At 39.9% G+C, this 22,965-nt stretch overlaps 6 protein-coding genes and 1 non-coding gene across 8 annotated transcripts; 4 read left to right on the plus strand and 3 right to left on the minus strand.

Moving 5' to 3' along the window:
* Positions 1 to 496: 496 nt before the first annotated feature.
* LOC108821200 (uncharacterized) lies at positions 497 to 2,235 on the minus strand. Its single transcript, XM_018594245.2, has 6 exons — positions 1,784 to 2,235; positions 1,507 to 1,706; positions 1,195 to 1,335; positions 1,025 to 1,105; positions 813 to 937; positions 497 to 721 (listed from the first exon to the last, which is right to left on the minus strand). The coding sequence occupies exons 1-6, from the start codon at positions 2,004 to 2,006 to the stop codon at positions 673 to 675; spliced, it is 819 nt and encodes a 272-aa protein (XP_018449747.1). The 5' UTR covers positions 2,007 to 2,235; the 3' UTR covers positions 497 to 672.
* A 742-nt stretch (positions 2,236 to 2,977) lies between these two features.
* LOC108819447 (uncharacterized) lies at positions 2,978 to 4,707 on the plus strand. Its single transcript, XM_018592487.2, has 5 exons — positions 2,978 to 3,282; positions 3,385 to 3,496; positions 3,609 to 3,673; positions 3,766 to 4,260; positions 4,339 to 4,707. The coding sequence occupies exons 1-5, from the start codon at positions 3,076 to 3,078 to the stop codon at positions 4,468 to 4,470; spliced, it is 1,011 nt and encodes a 336-aa protein (XP_018447989.1). The 5' UTR covers positions 2,978 to 3,075; the 3' UTR covers positions 4,471 to 4,707.
* A 160-nt stretch (positions 4,708 to 4,867) lies between these two features.
* Positions 4,868 to 7,084, plus strand: LOC108819206 (ferredoxin--NADP reductase, leaf isozyme 2, chloroplastic). The gene is made up of 9 exons (XM_018592202.2): positions 4,868 to 5,079; positions 5,346 to 5,595; positions 5,680 to 5,813; positions 5,907 to 5,985; positions 6,063 to 6,154; positions 6,244 to 6,321; positions 6,400 to 6,462; positions 6,543 to 6,777; positions 6,867 to 7,084. Exons 1-9 carry the CDS (start codon positions 4,972 to 4,974, stop codon positions 6,932 to 6,934), a joined length of 1,107 nt encoding a protein of 368 aa, XP_018447704.1. The 5' UTR covers positions 4,868 to 4,971; the 3' UTR covers positions 6,935 to 7,084.
* A 167-nt stretch (positions 7,085 to 7,251) lies between these two features.
* TRNAL-CAA (transfer RNA leucine (anticodon CAA)) lies at positions 7,252 to 7,335 on the minus strand. Its single transcript has one exon. It is a non-coding gene; the product is annotated as a tRNA-Leu (tRNA).
* A 590-nt stretch (positions 7,336 to 7,925) lies between these two features.
* Positions 7,926 to 8,879, minus strand: LOC108821092 (uncharacterized). Its single transcript, XM_018594139.2, has one exon. It carries the CDS (start codon positions 8,684 to 8,686, stop codon positions 8,168 to 8,170), a length of 519 nt encoding a protein of 172 aa, XP_018449641.1. The 5' UTR covers positions 8,687 to 8,879; the 3' UTR covers positions 7,926 to 8,167.
* Positions 8,880 to 10,478: 1,599 nt separating this feature from the next.
* LOC108821047 (synaptotagmin-2) lies at positions 10,479 to 14,306 on the plus strand. The gene is made up of 12 exons (XM_018594091.2): positions 10,479 to 10,670; positions 10,848 to 10,946; positions 11,038 to 11,088; positions 11,177 to 11,300; positions 11,389 to 11,507; positions 11,588 to 11,689; positions 11,773 to 11,847; positions 11,936 to 12,012; positions 12,095 to 12,341; positions 12,432 to 12,782; positions 12,875 to 13,006; positions 13,109 to 14,306. Exons 1-12 carry the CDS (start codon positions 10,560 to 10,562, stop codon positions 13,238 to 13,240), a joined length of 1,620 nt encoding a protein of 539 aa, XP_018449593.1. The 5' UTR covers positions 10,479 to 10,559; the 3' UTR covers positions 13,241 to 14,306.
* A 150-nt stretch (positions 14,307 to 14,456) lies between these two features.
* On the plus strand, positions 14,457 to 22,897 carry LOC108822213 (rac-like GTP-binding protein ARAC4). 2 transcript variants are annotated; one of them, XM_018595244.2, is made up of 7 exons: positions 14,457 to 14,803; positions 14,967 to 15,054; positions 21,814 to 21,923; positions 22,017 to 22,080; positions 22,176 to 22,240; positions 22,324 to 22,389; positions 22,477 to 22,897. In XM_018595244.2, the coding sequence occupies exons 1-7, from the start codon at positions 14,705 to 14,707 to the stop codon at positions 22,573 to 22,575; spliced, it is 591 nt and encodes a 196-aa protein (XP_018450746.1). In that variant the 5' UTR covers positions 14,457 to 14,704; the 3' UTR covers positions 22,576 to 22,897. The 2 variants fall into 2 exon arrangements, with proteins under 2 accessions (XP_018450746.1, XP_018450747.1); XM_018595245.2 differs by lacking the exons at positions 14,457 to 14,803; positions 14,967 to 15,054 and adding an exon at positions 15,083 to 16,080.
* The last annotated feature ends 68 nt before the right edge of the window (positions 22,898 to 22,965 follow it).

A 22,965-nucleotide genomic window follows, 5' to 3' on the forward strand; every position in this document is an offset into this window, starting at 1 on the left:
CAAAACTTAAAAGAAGCGATATGAATATGTGATCATGTCCTCTTTATCTTCTTTTGCTATTCTAGATAAGTTGTTTTTCTTCTCGTGCCTCGTGTATCAACAATAATTTCACGTTTTCATTTTCATCATATGTATAAACTGTTAATCTTGTTTTAATATTTGATGGTTATATTCCTTTAGCATATTGTATACACGTACTAATGCCTTGTTTGTGAGTACGTGACACAAGGCTTCTGGCTCATGAATTTTTTCTATGTGCATCTTCCCGTAAAAAAGTACTTTAACGTGTTTGATAATGAGGAGGAGCGAGATAAGAGAGTTCTCAGACAATCAACTGTGAGTGTATTCACAGTCTCTGCACGTTTCACCATCTGAGGAAACACTCGTCTATATTCAATCAACTAATAATTGGCCTCACACTTGGTGCTGTCTTACATGCATGAATGTTAGAGAACATCACGGTGTTTCTCATCTCATTTTTGGATGATATGTTTGCCCCCAATTATATGATCCTCGAGTCATCATCACACGAGGTCCGAATTGCCATTATTATTATAAAAACTAATTTCTAGCCAAGGGTTGTTTGCTAGCAAAAATATTAAATTACATCTCAAAGTCTCTAGTAAAATTAAAAGTTTAAAACAAGCTCAAGCAATCCTTTTATAAAGCTTCTTATACCACACCAGAAGGAAGACGAAGAACGAGCTGTCCACCCATTAAACTGATCACAAGAACATGAAAAAAATTCCAAATCTTCAATTAGACATTCAAAGCTTTTGAATAATAGTATACTTAAAAAAGGAAAGTTTTACCTCTGAACATAGTAATAGCAAAAATCTGCAAGGATGAAAGTTTGGATAATTTCAGAGAGGAGGACCATTAAAGGCCATAGTCCATACCCTAATGCAGTCAGCAACCTCCCTCTCGTATCCAACACCTACACGCATTTCAAATAATTTGTTTTCAGAAGCTAGTACAACGATAAAATAATAAAAGAGTTTTATATATTGTGTAACACAAGAACCTGAAGGATCCAGTGTGCACAACTCAAGAACCTAGCGATTCCCAAAGCAAATACGTAATGTGCTGTGAATGGTTCCACGATCTGACAAGTAGACATCAAACTTTGAGGGGAAGAATAAGACAGAACATGTATTTGTTTTGTTAAAGTTTTGTTCATAATAATATGCTGACCTTAGTGTTCTGCATGACTCTTAATTGAGGAAGAACTGAAACAGCTTCAAGATAAACACAGAAGGCCCAAAAGAGCCTGTTTATGATGTGGTGGCGTGTTGATGGATGAATGAGCAAAGATACAACAGCGCATGGGGCTACCTGAAAAGCAAACAAACAAAAAAGTTTTTAAAACAAATGTATTACAAAGGCGTTAAATGATCAAATAATATTATTACTCCTCTAATCAATCAACAAGATCACCAAGATTCACTTGTTTTAGCACTCAAATTAAAGACACAAATAGAAACAAATAGTAAGGTGGTAACATACAACGTAGTAGATGGGAAAGTTGTCTTTGTCTTCCATATACGTGGGTCTAAGGTTGAAACGGATCATATAAATGACCCAAAGGGTGGTGGCCAAAGTAGCAGAATCAAGTAACGTGTGAAGATCAAACTCCATTACAAAGCTACAATACAACCGCACAGCCAGAAACAAAGCCGTTAGCTCCTGCGACTTGAGAGATATCCCTGTTTATTATTATTGACATATATCATCAGACGATTCGATCAATAAACAAAGAATCATCAAAACATGTGAATTATACCAGCGCATGTCTTCTCCTTCGTGAGTTTATAGATAAGAACGGAGATCCCAACGGCATGGACAGCCTCGGACGCGATGAAAAGGTTGTCGTGCTCGTGTACAATGACCCTGAGGAAGACGAGGATCGTCATTGCCGTAACCACGCAAAGAAACGCCTTAACCTTCGGTGGCTGCCGGCGAATCCACGACGTCACGGTCTGAATCGGACTCTTCTCCGCCTTCATCTTTTAGATCTTTCTCTCTATTGGCTCTGATGATATGAGTGTGTGATTATTACTAATTAACTTCGTCTTTCGTTTTCAAATGGAGAATGAATGAATCTGGCATGTTTCTTTAACGCAACCATACAAGGAGGCCATGTCTTTCGCGAAGAAGACACGTGGATGAAGCTAGAGAAGCTGTTAGGTGAGAGGCTGATAGTTTCTGTTTTCTGCAAACGACCTAACTTGCTACGTCTCTCCTTTTCTTTTGCATCTACACTACAGTATGTATTTAATTACCCTAGAACCAGTTTGGTTTATTCCCAAATCGTATCCTAATATGTTCCGGTTAGGCCTGGCCGTTCTAGCCGTCCGGGTTCTGACCAGTTTTAGGTTCTATTTTGTAACACCTAAGTCTCGTTCTAGTAAATTTTACAAGTATAGATCAATATAACACATCGGTTTCGAATAGGTTCGGATATATTTGAAATAACCATTTGAATTTGGGATATAACCTCAGTAAAATCTGAAATTTTAAAAGCAAAACATAAAAAATATATATTAATTTAAATACAATGGATCATTTAAGATATTTATTTAAATTTTAAATAATTATTGTTAGATATCATATCTAAATAAATATGAAATTGAATATTTGAAGTACATATTTATGTTTAAATATTTATATTGTATATAATTTGGACATTCAGATCTAAGATATTTTTTCGGATTTTTTGGGTTTTCAAGTTATTCGGTTTAATCGTTCGCGTTCGCTTGATAACACTTCAAGATTCATTAAGGTATTTTTTACATTTCGTATCAGGTACGGATCGAGTTTTTCGATTCTGTTCGAATTTCAGGTTACGGATTTTACTTTCGGTTTATCAAATTCGCACGGGTGTGGTGTGGAACCTTTAAACGAACATGTCTAACCGAGGCCCATTTAAATAAGGGCCCATTAAAAAGTGCGTGTGGCTGCAAATAGAGTTTTTTTTCTTTCTCGTCTTGCAACTCCTAACGGTCTCAAATTCTCTCTCTCTCTCTCTCTCTCTCTCTCCTTCTTTTGGAAAATTTGTTTTTGTGTTTTTGCAGGATGGGTAAGAAATCGAGTTCTGGAGAATCATCATCGGATCGAGAAAGCTGGGATAGACTTTTCAAGACTCTGGTGAAGATGCTACAGACGAAACAAGAGGAGGTCGAATCGCTTCTCAAAGACAGGAAGGTTCTCGAAGATAAGCTCAAATCTCAACACGAGAACCGGACCTCTGATGCTCGTAACTACCAGGAACAACTCTCTCTGGTTAGAAACTAACTAAACCCCCCCTTTTTCCTTTGTTTCGGATTAAAATAAAAAAAAGTTAGGGTTTTTAGGGTTTCACACGCTCTCAATGTCTGTTATCAGATGAATAGGGAAATTGAAACGATGGAGATGATGCAGTCCTTTAAGACCTCTCAATGCAATCTCTTGTCTGGATTAAAGGAAAAGGATCGTTCTCTTTGCAATTTGAAACTAGGTGAGTGGCTATTCTTATCAAAGTTTCATTCTTTTTTTCTCCAAATTGAACTAAAAGTTCGCTCCTTTCTTATCAAAGTTTCAATTTTTTTTTGTGTTGATGGGAATTGCAGAAGAGACGGTGGGCGAGTTAAATGACTTCAAGGCTTGGTTTGATTTCCTCACTCTCAATACAAATGTAAGTTAAAAGTTTCAATCTTTAAGCTTTTTATATAGTTGTAGAATACTCTTTTAACTTAAAGCTTTCTTCTATTTTTTCTGATTGTGCAGAAGGAAAGTGGCAACTCACCGGAAGCAGAGATGAGGAAACTGAAGCTTGAGTACGAGAAGCTTGCTTCCGAAAAGAAACGTGAAGTATCTGATCTTTCACGAGAGAACGGTTTTGTTTGGAGTCAGCTCAAAGTTATCGAGAGCGGGTTCACTGATAAGCTGAAGAAGAGAGAAGACGAGGTTGCGCAAGCGAGTACCAAAATATCAAGTCTTTTGTCTTATCAAGAGCAGCTTCAGTCATCTAACCATGAGAAAGATGAGATCATCTCTAGCTTGAAGGCCAAGGTTGCTGAAATGGAGATGGATTCTAGGAAGAGAGATGAGGAGATCTCAAAGCTATCACGGGATATAGAGTCTTTGAAGAAGTCTCGTAGCTTTACACCGGTTTTAACTCGATGCACAACACGTGACAAAGGTAGCAATGGTAACACCGTGGGATCTCACGTATCTACTAAGCAAGAGAAGCTAGCTGCTGCATCAACACCTAATCAAGAGGTAGTTTGTGAATCTTTTAGTCTTGGTTTTACTGAAAGCAGCTTATATTTTACTCTTTTTTGAATATTTGATTTTCAGGAAATTAAAAGCTCAAAGAGGAAAAGAGGGAACAAGACCACGCCAGCCACAGTTTCAGTTATCCCAAAGCTGTTCACTTCCACCTTTAGGCTTCCCAAGTTAAAGTCTCCTCCACCTTCTGGAGCCATATAAGATTTTGATCTTATCTATCTCTCTGTATTTAGGATCATCCCTCTGATGTATATTAGTTTTTTTTTTCTATATAGTTCTAGACAGTTTCCACTTTATTTAGTTAGGAACCTTTGCATTGGCATTGCAACTAGCAGCTGTTGCTCCTTTTTGATGTATTATTTGTGAGGTTTCACCAGTGTAATGTAACAAAGATTTCAAGTGGCTTCAATAGAAAGAGTTTTCACGGTTGTGATTTTACATGCTTTTCTTGATCTATGTACACTTTTATACACAGAAGATATTTAAAAGGAAAAAAAAAACAAAAGGGATATGTATGTAGGTGGTTCTAGTCAAGTAAACCGTAACCACAAGTTTGATCAGATACTCTCTTATTCTTCTTTAAATCAAACCTCGTCCTCACAAATGTCTTTGTAATCATCTTCTCTTATCTTTCTCCTTCTGATTCCTTCTTATAGTCCATCCTTTGTGATTCCCTCACAGTTTCATTTCATATCCTCTGCAATGGCGACTGCTGCTTTGAATGCTGCTGTCTCTCTCACATGTTCAAAATCTTCTTCTCTTCCTGCTACAAGCTGTGCCATTGCTCCTGAAAGGGTCAGGTTTGGTAAGGTATTGTCTTAGACCTTTATCACTACATGATTATGATTGAATACATCAGTAAAGTTGTGTAGCCAAGATTCTAGAGATGCTCTGCTTTTATGTGTTTTGCAAATATGCACAAACACTGGCTACTTTTGAAAGATCTGTGGACTAGATTTGGTCTCTGACTAGCTGTTTAGTTCTCAACCTTTGGAAGATCAATGTATTGAGTTCCATCTGGTGTTTTGATGAGATCTTGATTAGGTCTCTCTCTTGTTGTTGTCGTTGTTGTGAAGGGTGCTTTTTACTACAAAAGCAACAATGTAGTGACAAGCAGAAGAGTGGTTTCCGTAAGAGCCGAGGTCACAACAGATACTCCTCCTCCAGTGAAGAAAGTAGAGAAAGAGTCAAAGAAGAACGAGGAAGGTGTGATCACCAACAAGTACAGACCAAAAGAGCCTTACACTGGCAAAGTCCTTCTCAACACCAAGATCACAGCTGATGATGCCCCTGGAGAGACCTGGCACATGGTTTTCAGCCATCAAGGTTTTTCTTTTTTGATCATTTCCATTATAACTTGTACGAGATTCATATCTTGGTTGTGATCCATGTAGTGTTTGTTTGTGATAGGTGAAATACCGTACAGAGAGGGACAATCTGTTGGTGTGATTGCAGATGGGGTTGACAAGAATGGGAAGCCTAACAAGGTCAGGCTTTACTCCATTGCGAGCAGCGCTCTTGGAGATTTTGGCAACTCTGAAACCGTAACTGACCATTTCTCTTGACAAGTCTTATCTTAAAAGAATGGCGTTTTGTTTTGTGTGGTTTAGCTGAATGAACATATGCTGTTGTTGCAGGTTTCTTTGTGCGTGAAAAGGCTTGTTTATACTAATGACGCAGGAGAGGTTGTTAAAGGAGTTTGCTCAAACTTCTTGTGTAAGTGCCAGTGGAAAGCTCTTAACTTCTTTCTATTCTACTTTGGAGATTTCATTACCCTCTTTTTGTCTTTGCAGGTGACTTGAAACCAGGGAGTGATGTTAAGCTCACTGGTCCTGTAGGGAAAGAAATGCTTATGCCAAAGGATCCAAACGCCACTGTTATTATGGTCTCTCTACCTGAAACCTCTATAAGTTCTTATTCTTGAAACATTGTTAGTCACTAGTCTAAAACTTTTCTTCTTGATGACGACCACAGCTTGCCACAGGGACAGGAATAGCTCCTTTCAGGTCTTTCTTGTGGAAGATGTTCTTTGAGAAACATGATGACTACAAGGCTAGTGAATGCTCTTGTCAATAAGCTATTTGATTATGAACAAATACATCAAAATCTTAAACGTCTTTTGCAATGCAGTTTAATGGCTTAGCTTGGCTGTTCTTGGGCGTACCAACCACTAGTTCATTGCTCTACACAGAGGCATATAACATACTTAAAACTCTTCTTCTGCTTCCTTTTTAGTTTCTTTATGTTGAAAAACAAATCAACCTCTCTTTCAGGAGTTTGGTAAGATGAAAGCAAAGGCACCTGAGAATTTCAGGGTTGATTACGCTATAAGCAGAGAAGAAACAAACGATAAAGGAGAGAAAATGTATATCCAGACCAGAATGGCGCAGTACGCACCTGAGTTATGGGAGTTGTTGAAGAAAGACAACACGTTTGTCTACATGTGTGGGCTCAAGGGCATGGAGAAAGGAATTGATGACATTATGGTCTCATTAGCTGCTAATGACGGTAAGACAAAAGAGAGAGAGAACACTCTTAAATCAAGAAACTTCCATTGCATAATCAAATCTTGTTAATAACTTTTGTGATGGTTTTAGGTATTGACTGGTTTGATTATAAGAAGCAGTTGAAGAAGGCAGAGCAATGGAACGTTGAAGTCTACTGATTTTACAATTCGGTGGCAAGTATAGTGGAACAGCAAGTGTGATTTTCACATCTAAGTTTGTGTAACCTGAAGATAAGCTATGTTTTTTTGATATATACTATACTATCATTTTCATCATTCATTGTTGGTATTAGATGTTACATTGACGGAGAGAGTTGTCCTCAGTTTATAGCAATCTCATGTATATTATGATGGTAGATAACCAAACCAATGACAATGTGCTGAGGACTGATAAAAATCAATCCTATAGCTCTCCATCCACGTGCAATTCTGTTAATTTAAGAAAAAAAAGGAAGCAACAATAAACAACAAAATTGTGTCAGAAGTGGGATTTGAACCCACGCCCTCTTTCGAAGACCAGAACTTGAGTCTGGCGCCTTAGACCACTCGGCCATCCTGACATCTTTGTTTATTGAAGTCACATAACTAAGAAATAACTTGTTTTAAATTTGACACCATGGTGTCATTAGTGATCTGTGATGTTTATCTTACATAAAGGTTTGTGTTTCAACTTCATGTCTCTTTCATGTTAAAAGAATGTTTTCATTTTGAGTTTTCTTATGTGGAGATAGTGCCGGATCTAGGAATTGTTTTTATCCGGGGTAAACGTTAAATTTCAAAACATAACTTAATACATCAACAGGGGCAGTTTTAAAATTTGGTAAACAATTATACAAAAATTAGAAGTGCCACAGGGGGCAACTGCCCCACCCAAAACTTGAGTAGCCTCTTGTGGAGACAAGATCAGCAGACGAAGGACAAACAGCATATTATACCCTCCAATTCTGGTTGTAGACATAGATTAACTGAAGGTTGAGGTTATTACAATCGCCAGTATGAGACTCCATTCAGAGAATATCAGTTTTGTTTCTTACATTTGTGTAGGAGAACTCAATATATACAGTGTCGTCAACAAAACATTATAATATGAATTTGTTTCTTACATTTATGTTAGGAACTATTGATATATTCAGTGTCATATTCATAATCAAAATGTGTATTTACGTTTATGTTCTGAATTCAACAGAAACTTTATTTGTATTGAATAAAAAAAAAAAGAGAGAAAACAACAACATTCTGGCAAGACTACTTTGTGCAACAAAGCCTTAAAAAGGTTTTAATCAGACAAAAGAGAGAGTTCTGTCACTTTAAAAAACAAAACAGACCCAACCCATAAAGTCCAGTGGGATGATATTATTTGTAATATCGTCAACATTAACGTAGCACCGCCTTTCACCGGAGGTGTAAAACTCGCCGGATGACATCGGATGCCACGTCATTAACTTTCCCGGCAGCTTCTGCGTTGCAACAGAGTTTCGGTTTGATAGAAAACCTAGGCATGGGCAAACTACTCGGCGGAGGAGACAATAAAATGATCGCTGGACCGGGATAACCATCAAATCCTTTCGGTAAATCACCCGGGTGGTTAGACAGGACCGGAACCGAACCGTTTCGAGTTAGTCTTGGAACGGATTCAACGTACTCTACTTTCTTCTGCTGTGTTTCGGACGTTGCTCTTGCCTGAGCGCAAGGGAGAGTCTTCATACGTGGTCGAGAGCTGTTGACGCGTTGCGGAGGGAGAGAAGAGCTGTTGACACGTGGAAGAGGGAGAAGAGGAGGAGGCTGAGAGTAACTAGGCGGTTGACGAGGAAGAGCCGGTGAACCACGAGAACTCCTCCTTCTAGGGTTCTTGAATTGTCTCGTACCCGAAACATGTTTATTCGATGAATGTTGCATAGATATTGTTTCCATCGATTAAAATTTGGAAACTACTTTGAGAATCAAAAGTAATATTTAAACTTCCACTTCAAGTTCCTAGAGATCGTCTGCTAAAAAAACATATCTCTGAAGAACCCTTTTTTTTTGGTCAACTATCTCTGAAGAACCCTAACCTCAGGAGAACATGTTGCTAGGAACTGGCACGGCTGCTTCCTTTTATAAACGAAACCACCAATTAGTCCAATAGTAATGTGTATTACTATTTTTTAATATGGAATTTACTTTTTTCTATGTATTTATTTGTTTTTAGACTAAAATGTCATGGTGTAGCCAGCCTTCAAGTTTACATATTGCACTTGCGCAAATACCGCACAAGTCCCGGGAAACATTGTAGGACGGCCACCGCCGATTCAATCTGAACTGTTGGATCACGAAAGAAGTATTACATAGCCGTTGGGAAAATCTGAGCCGTCAAACACGGTATTTGCTTTAGGTAGATCTTGACCACACACGTCGGTGTCATCGGTGGCTTTCTACCTTGATGACCTCATGTCGCATCACACCAGCCATTCATTGTTGTCAAGATTTTTCTAGTATAGGATTGGTGGGTCTCCATGCATCGTTTGCATGTGCCTGCCATAAACATAATACCAAGGAAGATTATGTCGGCTAGCTGTTTTTTATATATGGTGGACATTATAATAGAAAGCATGGAGGATATCACTACGATATTGTCTATTGTGTAAATATCAATTTAAAACATATTTATAATCTTTAATTGAAATGCAAATGATATGTTACCGAACGATTGAGCCTAGCAATCGAATAACTAATTAACAATCCTACGTACTGTGTGAATCAACCACATTGTAATTTTCCTAATGTTACTTTTGAAGGTTTGAGCCAATCCGCATTATTGAATCTTTAAGGATGGAATTTTCTTTCCATTTTAGAAAATGGAAAATTCACTGCTGATGACGGCTAACATTACAAAACACTACAACATATATTTTAAAATTTTTAACATTTTTACCAAAAAAAAAACATATATTTTAAAGTTAACTTAACCAACTATAATTGTCTAGTATTTGAAAATTCTTCAGTGGTCGGCAATTTTATTCACGACTTATGATCAATAGAGTCATATATAAGAAAAAATGATACTTTCACAAACTTTAAAGATTGATGTGAAGATTTGGTCCACGAAGAGTTGATATACTTTTAAGTTTTAACAGTTCATACACCATAAAGTTCAAGCACTCAAATCTAGTATAAACCAAAGGTATGAGGTAGTTTAATAGTAAACTAGGAAGGTTAGTTCATTTCTGTTATAGATTCAAATTTTCTTTAATAATTGGACCTTAAATCAAATCTTTATGGACATAAGTTGCATAAATATTAAGATTTGTTTAAATTGCTAACGTATAACAAGGAGAAATTCAAAACAAATTAGCATAATTAAGAGCATATATATTGTTAGTCCAGAAGAAGAGGAAATATTACACATAAAAATAGATGATTAAGCAAGAAAATTGGGAAACGAGGAGTTGAAGCAAATGTATGATAAAATGGAACAAAAATCCTTATTTGTCGATCAATACCGTAGAAACTGTAAGGTCCAGCCAAACAAATGGACGTTATAGAGAGAATCCGTACATAACGCTCTTGAATGTTTCTTCTCTAATTAATTTCTCTCAAGTGAAGAAAAATAGTAATGTGACTATGTTTTTTTTTTTGGTATTTCATTTTATAACGTAAAATTCACGGCCAAATCAATATTATTAATTCATATTTAATATCCCCCATCAACGTGATCTCCTCTTTTTCGATTTAGTTTTGTTGTAGTTTTAAGTAAAGAGTCTCTTCTTCTTTTTCCTCTCCAGGAGATTTGGATTTTGAATGAGATATGGGAATAATCAGCACAATATTGGGTACGTTTGGTTTCGGATTCGGAACGACGATCGGAATCTTGATCGGTTACTACCTGTTCATCTATGACCAATCTACCGATGTTCAGGCATCTTCTAATCCTCTTCTCAACACTTTGATTTAATCACTCTTTTGTTTGTTTGTTTGTTTAATACATCTACTGATAATTTTTTGCATGCATGCATGCATATGATGTTCTTATTGAATCATTAAAAACGTTCTTATTGGTTAATTATTTTATATAATTTGTTCAATCTCTGATCAGGATCCTGAGATAAAGCCATTGGTGGAGTTAGACTCAGAAGCTATAGCAAAAATGTTTCCTGAAATACCTTTGTGGGTGAAAAATCCAGATTTTGATCGTGTATGTTTCTCTACTTCCTCTTAGTTAAATATGATAGTACATATATGGTCTAATAATATGTAACAAAGTCTCTCTGTTGTTCTCTTTGAAGATTGACTGGCTCAACAAGCTCATTGGCCATATGTGGCCATATCTTGACAAGGTAAAGTCTTCTTCTCCTTAGCTTTCATGTTTTTTTCATTCATGAGTCGTTATTATACTATAAACAATGTCACTTATAACGTTTTCAGGCTATTTGTAATATGGCCAAGTCTATTGCAAAACCAATTATTGCTGAACAAATTCCAAACTACAAAATAGATTCAGTTGAATTTGAAATGCTCACTTTGGGTTCATTGCCACCAACTTTCCAAGGTCTCTCCTCTTATTAACACACTCATAAATACACATTTTTCAGTTTCTTCTTCCTTTTTTTTTGTTTTGAATTTCACTCTCATTGCAGGAATGAAAGTTTATGCAACTGATGACAAAGAACTGATCATGGAGTTGTCAGTAAAGTGGGCTGGGAACCCTAATATCCTTGTTGCAGCTAAAGCATTTGGGTTAAAAGCCACAGTCCAGGTATGTTTTTGATCTCTACATCGCTAAGAAAAAAACTACATATATTTTTTTTTTGATTACTAGCAAGATTATATCATCAGGTGGTTGATTTGCAAGTCTATGCTACCCCAAGAATCACTCTGAAGCCATTGGTTCCATCCTTCCCCTGTTTTGCCAACATATTTGTCTCCCTTATGGATAAGGTATACATCCAAAAATGATCAACGTCTTTGGTGTATAACACCTTAAAACACAGAGATAGTCTAAAATGTGATTTATTGTGCAGCCACAAGTAGATTTTGGACTGAAGTTACTAGGTGTAGATGTAATGGCAATTCCTGGCTTGTACGGGTTTGTCCAGGTATAACGCTTCAGAAGCTGTATCATCTCCTTTCCCACCGGCTCCAATATTATCTGTCTATACTAAAACTCTGTAAAAAAAACTGTAGGAAATCATTAAAGATCAGGTTGCAAACATGTACCTATGGCCAAAGACTCTGTGTGTACAGATAATGGATCCTTCTACGTAAGTTTTGTTTCTCTACTCTAATTCACTTCTACTAATGTTTAAGTAACTGCTAAATATAGAATGCCATGATGACCTGTAGTGCAATGAAGAAGCCTGTTGGATTGCTTAATGTGAAGGTCATAAAAGCAATAAAGCTTAAGAAGAAAGACTTTCTCGGTGGATCAGACCCTTATGTGAAGTTAACACTCTCTGGAGACAGAGTTCCTGGTAAGAAGACAGTTGTTAAACACAGCAATCTAAACCCTGAGTGGAACGAAGAGTTCGATTTAGTTGTCAAAGAACCAGAGAGCCAAGAACTGCTCCTCATTGTTTATGACTGGGAACAGGTAATTAACAACAACTCTTTTTTTTTCTGAGCTGGCTTGTGTCCCAAGATTCACATTTTAGGTAATAACCACTCATTTTGAATGTCTCAGGTTGGTAAACATGATAAGATAGGAATGAATGTGATTCAACTTAAAGACCTTACCCCAGAGGAGCCAAAACTCATGACACTTGAGCTGTTGAAATCCATGGAACCAAACGAGCCAGTTAGCGAGAAATCGCGTGGACAGCTCGTAGTGGAAGTGGAGTACAAACCCTTTAAAGAAGATAACATTCCAGACTACTTAGATGATCCAAATGCAGTAGAGAAAGCACCAGAAGGCACACCTTCTGGTGGTGGATTGCTTGTGGTTATTGTTCACGAAGCTGAAGATTTAGAAGGCAAATATCACACGAATCCTTACGTTCGTTTGCTGTTTAGAGGAGAAGAACGCAAGACAAAGGTAAGAAAAAAAAAACAAACCGCATCATTTACATGTGAACAAGACATCGACACTTGCGTTCTTGAAATTACATGTTTGGTTTTGATTTGCAGCGTGTGAAGAAGAACAGAGAGCCAAGATGGGATGAAGATTTTCAGTTTCCATTAGATGACCCTCCTGTAAACGACAAGCTTCACGTTGAAGTCATAAGTACTTCTTCACGAATGGGTTTGATTCAATCTAAGGTATAAACAAACACAAGACCTGATGTTTTTGAATCCCTTTGTATTATTTTATTTTTTTTAGCGAGAAGAAGATTTTGAATGAGTGGTTTTCTTTGATTATAGGAAGCTCTTGGTTACGTAGTGATAAATCTTGCTGATGTGGTGAGTAACCGGAGAATCAATGATAAGTATCATCTGATTGATTCCAAGAATGGTCGGGTTCAGATTGAGCTTCAGTGGAGAACTTCTTCTTGAGAACCAGAGGTTTGTGTGTTTCTTCTCCTAGGGTTCACCAAAGAACACTTTTTGTCTCGATTATCTTGCACTGTACGTAAAGTCTCTAGATTAACAATGTTGAGTTGCTAATGGCTACTACTATGACTTGATTTTAAGCATAATGGACCTTATACAAACAGAATGTGCCTTATTTCAACCTTGATTCAAATGGGGTTTCATGGAAATTACCGGGCCAACAAATGCATAAATAAATGTTATGATTTTATCTTGCAGCTTATCAGATAATAGCGATCCAAAGTTTTTTTTTTTTTTGGCACAAGCGATCCAATGTTTAAGTTTTGCAAATCCATTGTTTCCATTGATGATTTACATAAATCTGATTATTTAAAATAATGGTTATTATATATATAAATATATAAATTGAATAAAATTTAGTTGGAGTTAGTTAGTAAATAAAAGTGGAATGGTTAATGGTTTGATGAAAAGCTGGTAGGAAGTGCAGGTAGATGTATTAAGCTTAAAAACTTCTTCGATTCAATGATTTTGTTCAACAGCTCAACGCTGTGCAAGTATTGTTTAAAAAAGATTATATAAATAGAAATAAAGCTAATAATAACGCATGATGCGAATTAGATACCAGCTATATATGATTTCATCAAATGTAACAACGAAGCTACTGAATAATGGGACTTGTGATAATGATTTGAAGATGGGGACGTTCAGTGACATGGGGGATCATTATTCGTCTGGGTTAGTTAGAGTTAGGCACGTCCCTTTGGAGTTTGGTCTCTGTCACCTATGTTTCGTAATCCGAAAGGAATCGAGAGAAGAAATAAAAGAGTCGTTTGATAGTATCTGTGATGAATCGTGCTGTAACACTAAGTGGCACGTTCTAAGTAAAGAGTTGCCCAAATCCAATGATTATAGATTTCATAATCAGCCTATCCATATTTAGCTATACTACAAAAGTCGTATCCCGTATGTCTTTTTTGGTTTAATTTTTGTACTCTCTCGAAGAGATAGCAATACAGAACATTCATGACATTTGTATTATTCAAAAATTCAAAACCCGTGACATAAAAAGAAGAAAAAGAGATAAATTCAAAATTTGAAAATGAAAATAAAACACACAAATAAGTGGTGAATAAATAAAGTAATAATATTTTTAAAAATTAATAAAGTAAGAGGTTGGGGGTAGTATATATAAGCATCTTAGCTGGCACATAGTTGTAATATAACGACTCTGTCTTGAGTCTTCATCAAAGTCATCACCAATCTTTCTTTCTCTCTCATCCATTTTTTTAAATTTTGTCCCGTCTTCTGCAACTTTTTGTGGTGCTTCTGAGATTCACAAAGCTTGGGAGTTCGATTTTAGGGCAGAGAACTAGGCTTTGGTTATTAGCAGAATGTCGAAGATCTGAGGAAGAAAAGCACAAAACACACAAGTAAGGAAGGGGGCTTTTTTTCGATCTAGCAGAAAAGATGAGCGCGTCAAGGTTCATAAAGTGTGTTACCGTCGGTGATGGTGCTGTCGGAAAAACCTGCATGCTGATCTCTTACACTAGCAACACTTTCCCCACTGTAATTACATCTCCAATTTTTGTTGTTTCTATTTTTTTAATAAATTTTAATTTCTTTTATTTTTTCGATTAATGATATTATATTCGATTTAGTTTGGTTTGTACAAGATAAATTTTAACATAAGATCTGTGAAATTGTGTTGGATTTTTATTTTATTTTGCAGGACTATGTGCCAACAGTTTTTGACAACTTTAGTGCTAATGTGGTTGTTGATGGGAACACCGTCAATCTTGGCTTGTGGGACACAGCCGGTAAAAATAATTTTTTCTTCTCTTAACCGTTTGGGACCTTTTTTTTTTTTTTTTTTTGAAACTCAGATTAAATTAAAAGCTAAAGGGTTTAGTTGGGAGACATAAAGGCTCCATCACCAACCGAGTTTTCAACAACATTCAAAGCAAACTTGGCTAGACTATCAGCCTGAACATTTCTCTCACGAGGAATCCAGACACAACCAAAAGAAACAAAGATAGCAGAAAAAGATAAGATATCGGAGACCACTCCATAGAGCTCCGGGTTACACGCTTTTGCATTCACCGCCTTTACGAGTTGGGTTGAATCGGATTCAAAGACCACAGACGTTAACCCCTCTCTAGCTCCTGTCTGAATCGCTTCCAGCATTGCCAGTCCTTCCGCCAGCAGCGGTGAAGCAGCGCAGGCAACCTGTTTATGAAACTCACGATGTCCAGAGGCAGAGATTATTACCCATCCCAAACCCGTCGCCGTTCTTGTAGGTGACCACGCCGCATCCGTTCTGATAACAGTAGTTCCCGGTGATACTTGTCGCAGTGATGGTTGTCGAGAATCTCGCAACTGGGGTTCCTTCCCCTGGCTAATCTCCCATTCTCTGGCCATAGACAAAGCTGAGGAGAGAATATCCTCAGATGAACCCGAGAAGTTTTCAAAAACCAGTTTGTTACGTGCCTTCCAGATGCTCCAGAGGATCCAGGGAGCTAGGCTTTTTGACGTAATCCCAGAGGGGGGAAGGCACTGAACAGAAGAAATCGAGTTCCATATCTCAACTAAATCTATCATTCCGCTAAAATCCAGGTCCCTGTCGACAGGAGTGAGGCTCCAAATCTTTGTAGAAAATGGGCATTGGGCAAAAAGATGAATGATAGATTCAGACTCTCCACATCTCTTGCAACGTGCATCCACCGGTATATGTCTATCAGTGAGGCGCTCGCCGACTGGGAGTGCACCTTTCAAGAGTTTCCACACAAACGTTTTGAGTTTTGGCGCGCAATTCAGCTCCCAAACGTTTTTCTTCCAATTGAAAGGTACTCCGTTAATCCCATTATCTCCATTGAGCTCAAGAGACACTGCAGCATAATAACCTGACTTAGTAGTATACTCACCATTCTTGGTGCCTAGCCAAATGAGTTTATCCGGAGCTCCGGTTTGGCTTGGTTTAATGAGCGAGATTTTTCCTGCAAAGTCTGGAACTAGGAGTTGCAGTTTACTGTCATCCCATTCACAGGTTTCGGGGAGCATCAGGTCAGCCACCAATAAATTCTGAGACGCCTCAAGTGGTGGTCCCATAGGTCTTTCTTGAGAGGTGAAGCTCATCCATGGGTCTTGCCATAAACGGATTGACTGCCCATTTCCCACCAGCCAGCCAAGGTTCTTGATGAGAAGATCCCTTCCCAGCAGAATGCTTCTCCATCCATGGGACATGTTGGAAGGTCCCGAGGCTTGAAAAATGTTAGTTTCTGGGCTGTATTTCCCCATGAGAACCTTACTGAGAAGGCTATCGGGGTGCTGTAGTAACCGCCAGCTCGTTTTGGCCAGCAAGGCGGTATTGAACGTTTGGAAGTCGCGTACTCCCAGTCCACCCAAGGCTTTTGGTTTAGCCATTGAAGACCAGGACACCCATGCCATCTTCTTAGTCTCCTCATCCTTATCCCACCAGAATCGTGTAACTGCGGACTGGATACCTTTACACAAAGACACAGGCAGAGCAAAATAAGACATGGAGTAGGAAGGAACAGCTGACAGCACACTCTGGATCATAATCAGTTTGCCCGCAGAGGAGAGAAATTTTGTAGACCATCCTCTCGCTTTTTGCTTGATCCTGTCGATAATAGAGGCGAACACATCCCGTTTTCGACGTCCCAATTGCTCGGGGAGCCCAAGATATTTCCCAACACCTCCCTCTTTTTGGATTTGCAGATCGTTTTTCACCATTTCTTTTAAAGACGAAGGGGTTTTTCTCGAGAAGGTGATGGCAGATTTTTCCTTGTTTATAGACTGTCCGGACGCTGCCTCATATTTGTTGAGAATATCCCGTAGAGCTGCACAATTTCCTTTGTTGGCTGCAAGGAAGAACATGGTATCATCCGCAAAGAGTAGGTGGTTTATACGAGGACTCGTAGTTGCCACCCTCAGTCCCTGGAGGGAGCCGGACTGTTGCGCCCTGTTACATAGTCCCGAGAGTACCTCGCTACACATAATAAATATGTAGGGAGATAGAGGGTCTCCTTGACGGATTCCTCTACTCGGTACTACCTTCCCTCTAGGCAAGCCGTTAATGAGGAAGGAGTATGTAACTGATGAGATACACTGCATTATGCAGTCTACGAAGCCTTGGTGGAAACCCAACCGAAGAAGAACGAGCGCGATAAAATCCCACTCTAAACGGTCGTACGCCTTACTCATGTCCGTCTTAACAGCCATCGCACAACGCTGTTCTGCTTTTGACGTTTTGAGGTAGTGGAGGACCTCATGAGTAATAAGTACATTATCTCCTATCGCCCTTCCGGGTACAAACGCCGATTGGTTCTCAGAAATAAGCTTCTCCAGCAGGGGTTGGATCCTCTTAGTAATGAGCTTGGAGTAAATCTTGTAATATACATTGCACAAGGCGATAGGGCGATAATCCGATACTTTTTGCGGATTGGAGATTTTCGGGATCAGGCGTATATGTGTATCGTTGATGCTGTCCGGTAGGTCTTGGCCAAGAAAAAATCCCTGTACCTCTTTTACGATGTCTGGGCCTATATCCTGCCAATGAGTATGGAAAAACCCAGCAGAAAATCCATCCGGGCCTGGTGCTTTTTCCGCATTGATCGAGAAAACTGCTGCTCTAATTTCCTCCGCCTCTGGTATGGCCGTGAGTATAACATTCTCTGCGTCTGAGACAATAGGGTGTAGCGCCTGTTGAACTGTCTCTGATCTCTCGCCTGGGCTGGTGGTGAAGAGGCTCTGGAAATAGTTATCAATTACTCTCACTATTTCCTCTTCTTTATGAACCATCTGTCCATCCTCTCCTTCTATCACTGAGAAGGCGTTAGCTCGTTTCCTAGATTTTGTGATGGCGTGAAAGTATCCCGTGTTACGATCTCCAAGCTTTAGCCAAAGCAAGCGACTCCGCTGCTTCCAATACTCTTCCTCAGCCAGGTAGGCTGCGTTAAGCTTTTCCCCAATTTCCTGTATCAACGCAGTATCATTGTTCGTGCTAGCAAGGGCCGCATCGAGTTCCTTCTGCTTCTGCGCAATGATCTTTTGGCTATTTCTCTGCTGAGTCTTGTTCCAAGCTGATATAGCACTCCGAGTGGAGGCTAATTTCTCACTGACTGAGGCGTCTGGTGAATCCTGCCAAGAAGTCGAGATCATTCGCTTTGCCTCCTCATTTTTACAGAGGCGTCGGTCATATCTAAAAAGTCCTCGCCGTCTGCGTACCCCGTTATCAAAAAAAGCCATTACTGGCTTATGATCAGAGGTTAAGTCTGCTTCTAAATACTGGCAACGGGCAGTAGGGAACGCCTCGGCCCACATGGTGTTGGAGACAGCTCTATCGAGGCGGCACCGAACTAGATGATCCCATCTTTTTCCCCTCCATGAAAGCGGATCTCCTGAATGCTGGAGATCAAATAAGTCCCCTTCCGAGAAGAAGGTACGGAGGTCAGAGAAAGAGCCCTCGGGGCGCTCTGGTCCACCTTCCTTCTCCACATTGGACAGCAAGTCGTTGAAATCTCCAACTACGAACCAAGCTGATTCACGGATATTGGCGTTGGATACAAGTTGATTCCATAGCATGTTCCTTTGGTGGCGATCAGTACTGCCGTGAATAAAAGAAGCGTAAAATAATTTTCCTTCAAATTCAATCCTCGTATCGATTACATGGGCGTTTGCTTCGATAATTTGAAGGTTAAGGCCTTGTTTCCAAAATAAACCAAGTCCCCCAGCCCCATGGCCTGTAGGACTGACCAAATGATGAAAATCATATCTCAGTTGCTCCATCTTCTTGAGAACAACCGCATCGGGGTTTTTTGTTTCCATAAGGAAAATGACGTCCGGGTTGAATTTTCGCGCCATCTCCTTCAGTCTGCGAACTGTCCGGGGATTCCCCAAACCCTGACAGTTCCAGCTCAAAAACGCTAAGGAGCGGGGTTGGATGGACCCCGAAAATCCATCCTTCTTCTAGCAGCCGGTGGTATCATGTTCGCGATTGGGAGGTTCTCCGACGATGTGGGAGTACCCGAAGAGCGAGAAGTGCGCGAAGCTCTCGGTGTAGCCCTCTTGTTCTTCGCAGCCTTAGTCACTCTCCTTGGTCGAACTATCTCTGTTGTAGTTTTTGTCCTCCCCGACGGTGGTTTCCCTAATAGGTTCTTCTTCTTCCTAGAGCTTTCCTCAGTTACTTGGCCCGCACGTGAAGTACCAGTGCGTGACCCTGGGGGTCTTCCTCTTTTTTTCTTGATATCAGTGGGAATTTCCCCCATTATAGGATTATCCTCCTCGGCATCTAGTTCAATAGGGCCCAATCTATCAGCTATCGGGACTCTGTTTTGTACTGCAGCCTCACCAGTAGGGGGTAGCATCTCCCTTTCGGGAAGCACTTCATTTAGAGGGCCTAATCTACCGGAGAGGGAGAGTCGTCCCGAGGTACGAGGAGATGAAGGGTTGGGGCCCAATCTGTCAGCAATAGGAGTGCGTTCTTTAGGTTCAACTTCGAGCAGCTCCACTGATCTGATCTCGTTTGTCTCACGGGAGTTAGCAATACGAGCCATTCTTTGTGCGTTGTTTTCCAGGATACCCTGCAGCTCTGCTTGTCTGAGTCTTTCCTTTCGAGCCGCACTTTCCGACGGGTCTGCGCTCATAGTATAGGTATGCATTGTGTCTTTGATCTTGTCCAGAGCAGAGTCGACCGTTTCTTGGCGTGGAGGGTTACACATCCGAAGGGGATCCCCCCTTACAGATGGTTGATGTCTGTATCTTGATGATGACGAGACCTCTTGAGGGGGAGATTTGTTTTGGCTTGGAGAACGTAACTCTTCGTCTCTTCCCGGGTCGCGTCGATCATACATATCTCTAGGTGATAGAGCTGAGTGGGAGTCCCCACGCATACGGTCAGACCGATATTTTGACACTTCATATTGCGAATCTCTAACTTGGGAGACTCGCGGTTGCCATTCCTGTCTGCGATAGGGGTGTCTTCCCCTATAGGCCTCCTTATTGTTCAGGCGTTGTCTAGAAGGGCCATAGCTTTGTTTATCAGTGGAACCCCGGCTCAGACTCCTTCCACGCTGGCGATTGGCATAATCATCTTGCCTTCTTATAGGTAAATCCCTGTGAGAGGCCTCCAAACTGAGATCAGTTTGGTTCCTAGATGGAGCAGAGTTTTGCTTTTCACCAGTCGCCGGAGGTTGTTCTTGTGAAGCGATTAGAGCTTTCTTTTGATGTTTGGCTTCCAGACAGTCTCTCATCTCGTGGTCTAGCCTATTGCAATGTGAGCAATGTCTTTCAAGGCGTTCATAAACCAAGGTTGCTGAAACCTCATCTCCATTCGGGTATTCAACCACATAGTGTTTGAGTAGTGGTAGTCTGCCGTTGACATGAACCCTCATTCTAATGGAGGTCGCAGTGATTTCAGAGGTCTCAAAGGTTCCAAGATCTTCCCCTATGGTTTGGATGGTTTCTTCCTTCCAGAGGTGGATTGGAATGCCTTGGATTTTAATCCAAAAAGGTAACATAGATGGGAAATCGGGGGAGACAGTGGGTTCCCATCTTTGGAGGATAATCATCCATCTAGCATAGTGGTAAGGTTGTTTCTCTAGCACCGTAAGGAGGTCCGCTTCTCGTTCGAACTGGAACTGAAACAAACCAAGGCCAAGGTCGGAGCCCACTGGTGGGATATCGCACTTCCAGTGGTCCGTAAAGAATGGGAGGAGCGACCAAACTTTTTGCATTGAGGGGTTTGTGACTCTTCCAATTATTGTGAGAGAGTGCTTCGCTTGAGCTGAGGATAGGTCCGGTTCAGATACACGGACGCGCGCTTTGCGGGGAGCAGGGAGATGTTCTAGGGCCACTGCTTTACCCTTATCCGCTGAAGATAATCGTCGGTGCATAATCGAAGGTTCTGTTCTTTCTAACAGAGGAGTATGCGGCGCAGTTTAAGTTTGCAGATTCTCGTTGATAGGGTGAACGGTATGCTTCCGTTAGTGAAATACGCCGAGAATCAAAGGTCAAACAAGCTCTGATGAAACCTCATCGCAATTGCTTGAAAAATCTTGGTTGAATCGTTTTGGAGAAGAAGAAAAGCTCCAGTAACCACTGGATAAAAGAAATATAACTTCAAGCTTGAGGAATCAATCCAAACAAAAGTTGGACCCCTGCTTATCTACCATGACGGGTTGTCTAGACAGCTTCAGTTCCGGTACCGGCGGAGTGGAGGCGGCGAACTCGGTCCTCCCGACCCGAGTCGGGGGATGAACCCGGGAATCTTTGACTCAGTGAAACGTATTGTCCAGGGGATAATAGCTAAAAGGAGAATCAATTCGAATAGAAGCGTCGAAAAGCAGAAAAAGTAGCTCTCGAACAGGAAATTACACAGCGTGTAAAGGGGAGGAGCCCACTAGCAAGAAGTCAGAGGCAATCCTCGTAAAGAGCGCCTGGGAGAGATTTTTTGAGTCTTAAGTTTACATTGAGTCTTAAGTTTACATAACCGTTTGGGACCTTTCACTTTTGTTTTTGTTTCGGTTCTTGACTTTAAGTTTGTGTGGTTTTTGAAACAGGTCAAGAAGACTACAACAGGTTACGACCTCTGAGTTACCGTGGCGCTGATGTTTTCATTCTTGCTTTTTCCCTCATCAGCAAAGCTAGCTATGAGAATATCGCCAAAAAGGTTTTTTTTTTCTTCTTATTTAACCAAACTTAGCTTGTGATGAGTGGAAAAAAAAAACATTAAGTCTAATTTGATTGTGCTCATCTCTCTCAGTGGATTCCTGAGCTGAGGCATTATGCTCCTGGTGTTCCCATTATCCTCGTTGGAACAAAACTTGGTAAACCAAAACTCTTTTGCTTACTGATCTGACCCATCTTCTATCCTTAAAACTTTTCTTACATAGTTTTGTATGATCATGTTGGTGTTTTGCAGACCTTCGAGATGATAAGCAATTCTTCATTGATCATCCTGGTGCAGTACCCATTACTACAAACCAGGTACTTGTAATCTTGTTAACTCGGTTAGTCTTGCCATGGTTGATTACTGGTTCTTGATGAAATATGTGTGTAATGATTTGCAGGGAGAGGAGCTGAAGAAACTGATTGGGTCTGCGGTCTACATTGAATGTAGTTCAAAGACACAGCAGGTAAACACATACAAAATCTCTTGTCCTGGTTCTTATTTACTTGCATAGCTTCTTGTTCTGAGACTGAAGTTTTGTTGGATTCTGCAGAATGTGAAGGCAGTGTTTGATGCAGCCATCAAAGTGGTGCTTCAGCCACCAAAGCAGAGGAAGAAGAAAAAGAACAAGAACCGCTGCGCCTTCTTGTGATTTTTTTTTTTAAAAATCTCTAAAAGACTAGGTAACCAACTTAAAAGAAGAAGAAGAATGATGATTTTCAACTATTTGATTCGTCCCCATTTTATTAAGTGACAATTCCGACAATGAGAAGGGAGAACATTTCGAGTAGCTTTTTGTATAGTTTTGCTTAAAACAAGCTGTGTTGTTGTTGTTGTGTCTTTTGCTCTTTCGTTTGAGTTAACAGTGTGTTGTACTCTTTGCTATGTAGTCTAATCTCTCTTCTATTTCATTCTCGATGGGGATCATTATGTATTGACATCTGAATCTAATTAATATTGCAACTTTTGTTAAAGCTGTTTTGTCTTCTGCCACCAATTGTGTATATTCAAGTGATCTGATTGAGAATCATTGTACGAATCT

Source organism: Raphanus sativus, chromosome 8 (genome assembly GCF_000801105.2).
Source record: "Raphanus sativus cultivar WK10039 chromosome 8, ASM80110v3, whole genome shotgun sequence".
Lineage (NCBI taxonomy): Eukaryota > Viridiplantae > Streptophyta > Magnoliopsida > Brassicales > Brassicaceae > Raphanus > Raphanus sativus.